Source organism: Sorghum bicolor, chromosome 7 (assembly GCF_000003195.3).
Source record: "Sorghum bicolor cultivar BTx623 chromosome 7, Sorghum_bicolor_NCBIv3, whole genome shotgun sequence".
NCBI lineage: Eukaryota > Viridiplantae > Streptophyta > Magnoliopsida > Poales > Poaceae > Sorghum > Sorghum bicolor.
In genome coordinates this window covers 9378785-9390785 of record NC_012876.2, presented here as the reverse complement: position 1 = coordinate 9390785, position 12001 = coordinate 9378785, and the positions used below count along the sequence as shown (strand labels likewise).

The 12001-nt window shown below is 44.0% G+C and overlaps 2 protein-coding genes and 1 long non-coding RNA gene across 5 annotated transcripts; 2 read left to right on the top strand and 1 right to left on the bottom strand.

Moving 5' to 3' along the window:
• LOC110436915 lies at positions 147-3790 on the top strand. Of its 2 annotated transcripts, XM_021464623.1 has the most exons (5): positions 147-713; positions 2127-2181; positions 2394-2442; positions 2916-2981; positions 3520-3790. In XM_021464623.1, exons 1-4 carry the CDS (start codon positions 186-188, stop codon positions 2953-2955), a joined length of 672 nt encoding a protein of 223 aa, XP_021320298.1. In that variant the 5' UTR covers positions 147-185; the 3' UTR covers positions 2956-2981; positions 3520-3790. The 2 variants fall into 2 exon arrangements, with proteins under 2 accessions (XP_021320298.1, XP_021320299.1); XM_021464624.1 differs by lacking the exon at positions 2916-2981.
• On the top strand, positions 5280-5725 carry LOC110436744. 2 transcript variants are annotated; one of them, XR_002454569.1, is made up of 2 exons: positions 5280-5389; positions 5510-5725. It is a non-coding gene; the product is annotated as an uncharacterized LOC110436744 (long non-coding RNA). The 2 variants fall into 2 exon arrangements; XR_002454568.1 differs by having other exon boundaries at positions 5280-5399.
• LOC110437404 lies at positions 7176-8419 on the bottom strand. The gene is made up of 2 exons (XM_021465882.1): positions 8159-8419; positions 7176-8067 (listed from the first exon to the last, which is right to left on the bottom strand). Exons 1-2 carry the CDS (start codon positions 8384-8386, stop codon positions 7825-7827), a joined length of 471 nt encoding a protein of 156 aa, XP_021321557.1. The 5' UTR covers positions 8387-8419; the 3' UTR covers positions 7176-7824.

Genomic DNA, 12001 nt, shown 5'->3' with positions numbered 1-12001 from the left:
AGTGACGCAGATAAACTGAACAAGTCACTAGTTGGGAGTCGTCCGTGGCCAACAGAGAAAATGTGTGACGCGTTCACAACAACACGTGTCGCTAGTAAAACAGGATTGTCGGCAGTGACGCGGTTCAGCAACACGAGTCTCATGTCGCCCTTCACGGACCCAAAAAAATGATGAAATCCTGTTAAATGGAAAGTGAAATCCGACACCCCTTCCCTTCCCTGTGTTTCTTCTCGGGCCATCACCCTTTCTGCCTTCTCTCAGCTCTGCGAGATTCATCCACCGCCGCTGCCGCCGCCGCTGCTGCCCTCCTCTGCCGTCGCCATTGCCACCGCCCTCCTCGTCCTCCTCCTCCCCCCCGCCATTTCCCTTCCCCTAACCTGGATTTCCGCACACATGTACCACTCATCTCTTCCAAACCCTACCTCCCTGCTCGTTGCGGATCTAGCGGCGCGGCCTGCGGGGGGAGTGGGTTGTGTCCCCATCGTGGGTGCCATGGCCAGCATGGGGAGCCTCCATGGATTTGGGCGACATCAAGGTGTCCCCCGCTCTTTGCCCCATCTCCTCAGATCGGCTTCCTGTACAGGCGGAGAGGTCGAGCACGGTGTCAGGCGCTTGTGGTGACGAGGTTCCTTCTCCATCTGTATCGCCAAGGGCCGCTTAGCATCTTCGGTAAGCTCGGCAGGCTCGCCAAGCCATGCATCCTCTCTCTTACGGTGAGTGCTCCCCTCTCTCTCCTCGCCTCACTTCTGCTTCAATTTGCTGGGTTGTCCTCTGTAGATGCTGGGCAGAGGAATTAACTCTTGGATCGTATAGCCTTGAAGAATTGAACAAATTAAGTCTAGCAAATTGTCAGTAATGTAACATAGTCATGGCTGCCTTTTTTTTTGTTTCTGCCCATATCTGTACTGCTAATTCAGAGTTAAAGCATAATGTAACTAGTCATGGTTGTTTTTTTGTTTCTGGCCATATCCGTACTAATTTAGAGTTAAAGGATACCAAAGAGAGGTTTGCCAAGATTATAACAGGGGCAAAAGGAATAAAAATTCTCTGCTGATATTTATCTGTTCTTCATCCATGATTACTTAGTTGCAACTGTAATTTCTTTTTTGTCTATATCTAGCGATGTGGCGAGATCAGAGATCTCAATTAGGGCCTTGCTTTTCGACCAGTTGTCCCAGGTTCTCCATCCTCTTTTTACTTTTTGTTTCTTATGTATAACTGCTAAATAAATATTTCATGTGTTGTGAGGATATGAATCAGTGCATTTTAAATTCCCTGGAACCTTTTCTCTATGAAACCAGTCACCAAATAAATGTCTTTTGCTGTGATGGTTTGGTTGTGGTCCATCCTCATTGCATTTCCATTGGACATGTCTGATACTATACTTAGATAGATTAGATGTAATGCTTGTTGTCGCTGTGTGAGAGGATACTGAAGGAAGAGTGCATTTGACTTTGTTGCTCTATACCTATCTCTATTTCAAGGTAATGCTTTCTCCTGTAAGAGACAGTTACAATAAATGGGTCATTCAGTCCTGTCCTGTTTTTTTAACACGAAGGTGATCTATAATAAACAAACAGTAGTGATATATATTGGAGATATACAAAAGCCGCTCTCAAAAATACTAGAAGTGTTCGCCCATGCTTTGCTTCTTTTTTTCCCAGATGTTTCAATAAAGTATTTAATAGTTCAGGTGACATGCTAGATGTGGTTATAGGGAAAATATTTTTGCTCAGGGTATACTCCTCGCATGCTTGCATGAAGTTTTGGTACTGTTGACTGCCTACATTATTGAGATGGGAGTGCCCAATGTATTTTCCAGCAGATTTTATAGATTATAAGAATCTGAATTCTTATGCAGCAGTTCATTATACTGTGAGTTATGTGAGTCTTATTGGTGTGCAGGTTGATAGCAGCATGTTTCCGGTTTTGAATATTCTTTGGCTGCATGACTCTCAGTTGCCTGTATTTTAGGCATAGGTCTGTTAGTCCTTGATTCACAGCTAGACACAAGGCTAACCCATTTATGTCACAGCTAGATAAATGGTTGCGTGCATGTTTTCTCTCTCGCTTCTATAGCAAATGCATATTGTCATGCCTAGCTAATACACTGATAACTATTACAGGTCTTAATATGCGAGTATGCTGTCTGTGGGGAGATGGTCATCCATCCATGCTCAGGTATCTTGAGTAACTATTTCCATGCCAGTATTGTGAGTGACAAATGATGTTCAGTTGTGTTCCTACTTTCAGTTTCAGTAATGGTGGTTGTGGTTGCATTTCTGTTTGTGTTTGGTTGGATGATGGTTCATTTGGTAGAGCTGCTCTCTCTTGCTGCTTTGTAGTATATAAGTAGTATGAGCTAATTCTTGGCGAACTTTGTTTTTTTACAGATATGCACACGTCGGACCATGCAGATTTGCAATGGACCTACATAATTGGGTGAGCATATCTTTTTATTTGGTATTGCACTGTAGTTAAGTCAGAGATCTGATTGCTTCTGAGAGTTTGTTAGTAAAAGTTGTTACTTTAGAGAACAGATTTAGTTTTATTTGGTAGTTACAGATGGGTATGGTACTTATATGATACATTTTCCTACCAATCACCAATGGTCTGATTAACTTAAGAATTCACAACTATATGACACAGGCATAGAAATAATTTCCTAGATACATGGACCATCACAGTTATCTACAGAGTACACTGCTTCCTCCATTTTGCTGTGGTATAAGATTGTCTTAGGTGTTGTATGTATCAGTCTGTATAAGGGGACATAAACACTCTTGAAGGGATATGGCTGTCAAGAGATCATTAAGTGAAGGGATATGGCTGTCAAGAGATCATTATTAAGTGGGTTATCAATCTATCTAACATAGATAGTTGCATTTTATCCTCATGGTGGTTATGTGTGGCAGGGGTTCCTACTTTTTGGCACTGTCTTGCTTGATCTCCTGAGTGGAAAGCACATTCCATCAAGTCATGTTAAGTTTTCCTACTCTATGTGTGCCTTTAACATATTCTACAATTATAATAGAAATAAATAAATTTTGCACTGACCATTTGTCTCCATTATTTGTGTGTTGATATTTAGTTTAACTACTTTTTGCCGTTGGTCTATTTTTCAGCCTGTAAAATTACAATTACTAAACCATAAATAAATAGTCGGGGTTGTCATGAATGTTAAATATCATATTATAGTGTTCTACATAACCCTTTAATCAGCTAGTGATTGCTACATTCTTCCTTATATGCTCAATATTGCTCCTCTTACTAAGGACCAAAACTTCTAAATCACAATCAATAGTTGGGTTGTCTTAGTAGCAATACTACCGAAGGTGCTATTTTCGTATTCATTGACAATAGGTTTACATACTAGGAAGTACATTTGCCATTGGAGATCATTCACTATGTATGATATGCACCTCTAGATAGGGACCTGCTGTTTTGTAGAAAACAATTTAGCAGAATGACATTTCTTACATTTATCTCTTTAATTAACTATCTGTTGTTTTGTTGTAGCCTAGGAGCTGTTGACCTACATTGAGCTGAGAGGAAAGGAAGTAGCTAGGAGGTATATGTATAGCCATTTATTCTATAAAGCAACCATTACTTTGTAGTTCTGGTGGATACTCTATGTAATCACTTTCAGTTCAATATTGTTGTGTATTATAATCATGAGAACTTACTGTATATACTGTGAGTGTGAACTATGTATGTACTGCCGTGAAAGGTATCATATTGTGAAACATGGGATTCAGAAATGTACACCGTGGATCTAGATTTCTTTTTTTTTGTTTTTGCAAATTGTTATCAGAGACGCGTTTTGGCTATACGTGTCACTAATGGCGGGACATTAGTGACCCATATTCTTAACACACGTCACTGCTATCTCATATAAGTGACGCGTCTTCTTAATGCGCGTCGCAGGTATCTCACATCAGTGACGCGTCTTCTCAGTACGCGTCGCAGCTGTCTCACATCAGTGACGCATCTTCTCAGTACGCGTCGCAGCAATCTCACACCAGTGACGCGTCTTCTTAATATGTGTCGCTGCTATCTCCACATCAGTGACGTATAAAGACGCGTCACTAATATCTTCACATCAGAGACGCAATAAAAGTGACTCGTTTTTCTGCGTCACTAATAAGTATTTGTGGCATAGTGACTTTTACAGTCTAAACCTGCTCGGACTCACATTCGAACCAAACCTGTCCAAACTCACGCACGGCTTACAACTCACTTCTCTCTAATCCGTTCACATTGTCACTTGCCCCCAACGTGCAGCACCGCTCGTACTCACTCAATACACTGTCTACAGGCATCGTCGCCTCAGCTTTCCTCCATCCACACGCATTGTCGCCCATGCTTCCCTCCATCCACATGCAACGCCGCTTGTCTTCGGTAGGATGGAGGACTGACTAACGGGCATCAGATCTAGGCACCCAAATTTGATGGTTCTCTCGCTCCCTGTTTCCCTGCTTCTTGATAGTGGCCTAATAACAAGACAGACATGGTAGTACTACAAGGTACCTTACGACCAGCACGAGAAAGAGCAAAGTCCATCCAAACATTGGCACGGGCGCAGTAAACCAGTTTTCAAGTCCTATGGATGTTGCTAAATCCTGACATTGGTCTCCTTTGTGATTTTCTATGGTGGGACCCTGATAAGAGACTGATGGGTGGGGTGAGAATGGTAGGGGTGTTTCCTATACCTTTGGAGCTAACATAGTTGCTGAGTTTCTTCAGAAACATGATCTATATTTGATCTACAGAGACTAGGTATTCACTATCTTGTACACCTTTCTTGTAAATAAGAACAGTTCTTCATGTTTGTGTATTTTTAGTTAATATTATCCTAATAAGTATCTATCATGCTGAAAATAGATAGCCACCAACTTTCAATCAAAAAATGAAATCCATTTGTGTGACCCTTTTTAGTTGATATTATTTTAATGGAGTACGCTACTCATGAGAGGTTGGTGGGTTGAGCCTCAAACCTAGCAGGTGGACAATTTCTAGATTGGCAGAATGAGAGGTGGCATAGCACATGGCATCATCATGAGGCTTGTGTTATGGCAAAGCTAACTCATGAAAGGCATGTGGTTGTCAGATCAGCAACCATCTAAGTTGGGTGATAATACCCTTTAATAGGTGGTTCGCTCTAGTGTATCAGTATCGGTAAATAAGAGGGGGCTGCCCGAACAACCTTTGACCTCGATCTCTCTACGTTTTCATTTTTAGAACTTCTCCCTCTCTCATTCTAGGGTTTGCTTGTGAGGTCCACGAATGATTTTGTTTGTGTTTATGATTGTGTAATCCGAATTCATAAACCTATGTTGTGGGAATGGAGGCCCTTACCTCCTCTTGTCCTTCGGGATTCAAGATTGAGGTATGTTCATGTGAGTCACGATTTGTGTTTTTCGGTTCTTGTTTTCTTCTCTCCCATTTTGCTTTGATTCGTTATTTTGGGGTTATTTGGAGTTGAACTGATTGTTCTAACATGAGACAGGACGTGTTTTGATCCTTTCCACTGAAGGAGTTTTTCTAAATCCTCACAAGCTCATAGATCGGGGCACAATTCAAGTTTTGAGGAGGAAAAACCGGTGTTCATCGCATGATTTAAGATTCGTGTTAATTGGCTAAACTTTGAGTGATGATCTTTTAGAGATAGCTCACCTACTATCTTGTGATCATCTAGTCAAAATTTGATGGCAGTTGGTTTTAATTTGGACATTACTGCAGGCTGGTTCTTTGCCGAGTGTCTGAAGCACTCGGCAAAGGCAAAACTGCACTCGGCAAAGCCTTTGCCGAGTGCAACACTCGGCAAAGAATTACGGCGAAGATGTTAACGGTAAAGCCGGCTTTACCGAATGCCAAAATATGGGCTCTCGGCAAAGGAGTTACCGAGTGCCATGGTGACGCTCGGTAAAGATTTAACGTCGTCTACCAGGCAGGTCACACCGTTTTTTCTTTGCTGAGTGCAACACTCGGCAAAGAGTTTTATTTTTTAAAATTAAAAACTTTCTTTGCCGAGTCCAACACTCGGCAAAGACTTGTTTTAATATTTTTCAGTATTTTCTTTGTCGAGTGCCCTATCTCAGCACTCAGCAAAGACATGTTTTAATATTATTTCGGTATTTTTTTTGCCGAGCGCAATGGTCATGGCACTCGGCAAAGACATTTTTAATATTATTTCGGTTTTTAATATTATTTCGGTATTTTCTTTGTCGAGTGCCATGACCATTGCACTCGGCAAAGCCACCTCTGAATTTTTTTTGTTTTACCCCATCTAGACAACAATGCATATATATATATATACACACCAGAAACCACGATTCAACAGCAAATAATCACAAACGGCTCACAGTCCATAGTCCACAAGTTCAATAGTTCACAAGTTCAACAGCAAACAAACCACAACTCATAGTCCACAAGTTCATAAATTGAATACATAAAAAAGAATTCGCAAGCGGCTCACGGCGACTGTGAGGGATGGGACGCCCCAACGTGCGATCCCGGAGATGGTCCGGGTGGGGACGGGCCGACTTGCGATGTCAGCGACTCTCCGCAATGGTTTGACACTGCAGCCGATTGATGTTGCACAAAAGAGAATAGATTGCATGTGAGTCAGAAGAAAAAATGTAAATAGTTCAAACAAAAGTTAAAAATTTCAGCAGCACCTCCCTGTACGGGGAGGTTCCCAAAACCTGCAACAAAAACGTCGGCACGAAGGCTGACAAACACATTTTCAGCACGTAGCCCGACATATGAACAAATCCAGCACGAAGGCCCACACATCAACAAATCCGCCATCACTAAGTTTGACACTAAGCATGAGCATAGAAAGTAACATATTCGTACTCGTACTCACCGTAGTAGAATCTACATGATGTGTTGGTCGTGGTGGTGCGAGTAGGTTTTCTAGGATCTGCCAACCTTGCTGCTGCCCAATTTGTTGCACCCACTTGAGCAAACCTTCTTGCTGGGCCTCCAAAGCTTGTATTCTCTTACGCTCGGCAACCCGCACAGCCAGCTCGGCCTCCTACTGGGCCCGAAGTTGTTATACCTCGACCTACAACAATTTGACCCCAAGGTTTGAATAATGCAAAGCTAAAGAATATAAAAGCCAAAGAACGACGAATGAAACTAGAATACTTACTTGGAGTGTCGCAACTGTTGTTGGTCGTTTGCTTATGGGCACGCTAGAGCTCGTGCTCGCTGTTCGGAGGCGGTTGAGAGGAAAAGTAGAGGTCGTGTTGAGGACACCGTCGCCTATCCAGAACCGCCCATGCTTCTTACCTTCTCCCACCCTCATCACAAGCTCAGGATCAAGGCGCTCCTCGGTCCTAGGATCGTAGTCCGGCCCGTGGACTGACCTTGCTGCCTCTGTGTACGAAGTGAGGCGGGTGTGGACGCTGGAGTTCGTGTACGCCTCTAGGCCCGCATCCGGGTTGTACTCGATGTTGGACTTTGCCGGACCCATGTGGGCTAGAGCATACGCCGTGAGTTGGCCAATTTGTTGGCCACCGTGCGTCGCCGACTGCGAGAGAAACAACATGTGATTAGAAGAGAGGTAGAATTGAGCATGGTTAGATTAGAGAACTGGTGGAGACTTACATATGTCTTTGCGTATTTGCTGAGGCTGGCGGTGTCCTGATGGTGAGGTACACCTGGCATCATCATACAGTGGTCGCTCTTCTCTTGGTGCATCTTCTGCCATTCCGTGTCCAATCATTTGTCCACTATAGCAGCCCAGCAATCGCGGTGGATGGCATACCACCTTGGAATCACCTACAAGACTCCAGAAGATCAAATTAGGCATAGTTAATTGCAAAAGAAATCAATAGGAGGTTTTCTATTTACCTTTAGGTACTGCTCCCTTGTCAGTATCTCTGTCTCTCTTCTTGCCTGTGTTTTCTTGATTCTTCTGTTGCAGAACTTGGCGTTATAGTCAACGTGTGCCTCGACGCGGGCCTTGTAATACAAGTCTGTGACACGCCTTTTACAGGAAGCGTAAGCCACCTGATACGCCCTTTCCTCCTGTCCTGGCTGGCATCCAATGAAGTCCTACACAAAGACACAAGTTTCCATTATTTTATTTCAAGAATGTGCAATGAATACAAATAATTGAGGGCCATATTGCGAGAAAAAGGCTTACCCACAACTCCATAATCACCCGATCCGCCGCCAAGTTTCTGTGAACATCATCGGCGACAAGGGCGTACTGGTCGAACGAGGGTACCTCTGGGTCCCCATCCTCTGATGGCCACACCAGGCCAGGGAAATGTTCCCTGCACAAAAGTCCTAGGATCCCATTGACATTGCGAGCCGGGACCCCCTCCTCTACAAGCATCGAGTTCCTCCACAAGTGGTTCACACTAGTCATTATTAGCTCTTATTATTATTTTTCAAATATTAAATGAAGAATATATCAAGTTACTTATCTCCCTCGGGTGCAATCAGTGGGCGACGCTCAACAGGAATCGGTCACTTTGGGAGATGGCTGGGACCTCACAAGTAGGGTTTCGAGGCTGCAGAGGAAGTCGACCCCCCTGCCCCCTCCTCGGACGTGTGTGGAACCTCCCCCTCGGACGTGTGTGGAACCGCCCCCTCGGACATGTGCGCAACGACAACGTCGTACATCTGTGGAATCGCCTCCTCACCCACCGTGGGTAGAGGGACGATGTCGTCCCTACAAGAGCGCGAGGAGCCGCGCTCGTGGTCAGTCGATGGCTCTCGCCTGGGCTTGCCCCTCGGCCTCCTCTGCCTCTCTGACGGCTCTGCCTCCGTCTCCTCAGCCGGTGGCGTGTCCCTCGGTCTCGAGTAAGTCGAGTGACAACTCCTCCTAGTGGGCCCCATCACCTGCAATTAAAAAGAATAAACCAGTATTAGTCCAGATAAACGAGAAGTAATTAGCAAGGGATGAAAAAAATATAATGCAATTACAAAATAACATAGTATTACATGTATTTCTAATATTCTTCATGATTGGGATTATCTAGGTGATAGGTATCGTCGTCACTATCAAGAGCCTCCAAATCGTCATCCACCTCATCCTCATCGCTGTCATTGCCTAGTTCTAGTCCGTCAAGCATTTTCAAGTCCCTCGGATCACGCACCTCATCTGCAGCTTCCTCGTCAACAACCCAGACATCCTCGTCTACTTCCATTTCAATCTCACTGGTTAAGTCTATCTCAAACATCCCTGGTAGCCCCTTGTCTTGTTGATAGAACTCTTCGTCATGCGTGGGTGGGTTCAAGTTGTAATCATCATCGTTTGGGCGAGGTAATTTACCATGTGGTGATACCTTGTGCACAATATACCAACCCTGAAGACGTGGGTCAGTTTTGCATGCATATGGACAATAATAAACTTGTCTAGCTTGTTGAGCCACAATATAGACATCATCTCCTGGATAGAAGGAATCCGGTCTAGTTTTGACTATCCCAAGTTTAGGGGACTTTCTCGACACTACAGGATTAAACCACTGGCATTTGAATATGACTGGCTTAGGTGCTTTTTCACCATAGTATTCGAGCTCATATATTTCTTTAACTATGCCATAATAGTCCTCTTGCTCAGCGCCGGGCGTAACTACTCCGAGAGTAAATACTCTCTTATTCATGGTCTTTGCATTGGGTCAACCCTTGTCGTAGCTTGTTGTGTGAAAGCGAAATCCATTCACATCATAAGCGCTAAATGATGAGACCTTATAGTCAAAGCCTCTGCCCACTTGTCGTAATTCGGAACTTATAGACAAATCACTTTGGCACTGCAAGCGCAAGCAGGAGAGAAATGAAATTAGACAACTAGGTGGCCTTGACGAGACCTTATAGTCAGTTAGAAGGTACCTTTCTTTGGAACCATGTAATGAAATCAGGCGAACCATGTTGAAGAAGAGTCTCTCGTTCATGATCAGAAGGTGGCCTTGAATGATGCCAGTATGTATCAAAAAATTCCCTGCACCGAGAAGCATCAAGGTTGTTGGATGGAGAAAATTTACGGAGTATGTAACAAGTTCGTTACGAACATACCCCTGGTACTTGTCGACTTCATCAAGGTTCATCAACACGTAGAGCATGATCTTGCGCCACTCTTCATTGGTCAAGCACTTTTTGGCCGCTCCGCTTGATCTCTCGCGTTGCCCTTTGAATAGGCTGAGGGTCGATTCATTTTCATCATCGTTGTAACGAGGGAGTGGATTATGCACGCTAGAAAGGTTCTCACTATAGTATGACGTTGTGAAGTTTGACACCTCCTCACGAATGAATGCCTCTGCTATGGAAGCCTCAATCCTGCCTTTGTTTCCACATTTGTCGAAAACAGTCTTTAGACATCTCTCAATTGGAAAGCACCAATGGTTCTGCACGGGACCCCACAATCATACCTCATTCGGGAGGTGCAAAATCAAATATTGCATTGACAAGAAAAGGCCAGGTGGAAAGATCTTCTCCAACTTACAGAGCAACTCGGGTGCCATTTTTTCCAACTCGTCAACCACTTTTAGAGATATCTCCTTAGCACAAAGCTGGTGAAAGAAAAAGCTCAGCTCTGCCAACACCTTCCAGATATGCTCGGGGACGTAGCCTTGAACCGTCGATGGAAGAAGCCGCTCAATCCACTCTTCATCCCTAAGACTTTGCCAGTTTCTGGCTTCGCTCACCTCCTCAAATTCGCTGCAAACCCATTAGGGAAACTTAATGTTTGTATCCATTGTATCACTTCTGTCCTGTGCTTTTTTTTCCAATATGTAATCGGCCTTAGGCCTTTTCCAGGGTTTGGCATCTCTTGGAGGCAGCATCTATAGCTTTGGTCTATTGCATAGTGTTGCCATGTCTACTCTGGCCTTAAGGTTGTCCTTTGTCTTGTTAGGAATGTCCATGAGTGTTGCCCAAAGTGCTTCAGCAATATTCTTCTCAGTGTGCATTACATCTATATTATGTGGAAAGAGAAGGTCATCAAAATAGGAAAGCCTCTCCAATCTCGACTTATGAGTCCACATATGTTCCACACCATAGCCTTCAAAGCGATCTTTGTTTGGCTTATCTTTGATTGGATTACCTTTCTTTCTTTTACCCTTGTTCGAGATATCTTTCTGTGCTGGGAGCACGAGAGCATCTATCTGAGCATGAACCTGGGCACTAGTCATCATCTGAGGCACAGGGTTGGTCACCCTGACACCTTTTGTGAAGTTCTTTGTGTCTTCTCTGAATGCATTGTCAAGAGGGAGGAACTGTTGATGCTTGTCGAATGACGAGAACTTGCCACCCTTCTTCAACCAAATGAATTGTATTCTTGTCTTGCATATCGGGCATGGAAACTTCCCATGGACACACCAACCGACAAATATCCCATACGTCAAGAAGTCATGCATGGAGTACTGGTACCAAACATACATTCTAAAGTTCTTCTTTGTAGCTCGGTCGTAAGTCCATACGCCTTCATTCCAAGCCTTGATCAATTCATCATAAACAGGCTCCTTGTACACACCCATTTTGTTTCCCGGGTGTCCAGGAATTATCAGCGTCAAGAATATATTTTGTCGTTGAAGTAGGACCCCAGGAGGGAGATTGAGGGGAATAGTGAACACGGGCCAACAAGTGTATGGGCCAGCCATCATTCCATAAGGATTGAACCCATCTGTTGCTAGTGCCACACGTACATTATGGGCCTCTTCATCTTTGCCATGATGGTTGCCATTAAAGCTTTTCCATGCTTCACCATCTGCTGGATGTACCATCTTGTCAGGATTGTATCGAACGCCATTCTTGTGCCACCTCATCTGTTTCGTGGACTCCTCGGACATGAATAGCCGTTGGAGCATTGGTATGATCGGAAGGTGTCGTAGGACTTTCATAGGGATGCCCTCATTCTGCTCCTTCTTTCCATCACCTTTGTCTACCTCCACATACCTAGAGGATTTACACTTTGGGCAGTACTTTGCATCCTTGTGTTCTTTTCTAAATAGGACGCAGACCTTCGGACAACAATGTATCTACT

Bases quoted from the DNA above. Each gene is read 5' to 3' on its own strand.
- LOC110436915 (XM_021464623.1), top strand. From the start codon at position 186: ATGGAAAGTGAAATCCGACACCCCTTCCCTTCCCTGTGTTTCTTCTCG. The intron at 2,182-2,393 runs GTATCTTGAGTA...GTTTTTTTACAG, and splicing joins GGTCATCCATCCATGCTCAG to ATATGCACACGTCGGACCAT. The intron at 2,443-2,915 runs GTGAGCATATCT...TATGTGTGGCAG, and splicing joins CAATGGACCTACATAATTGG to GGGTTCCTACTTTTTGGCAC.
- LOC110437404 (XM_021465882.1), bottom strand. From the start codon at position 8,386: ATGACTAGTGTGAACCACTTGTGGAGGAACTCGATGCTTGTAGAGGAG. The intron at 8,068-8,158 runs GTAAGCCTTTTT...GTCTTTGTGTAG, and splicing joins GGGTGATTATGGAGTTGTGG to GACTTCATTGGATGCCAGCC.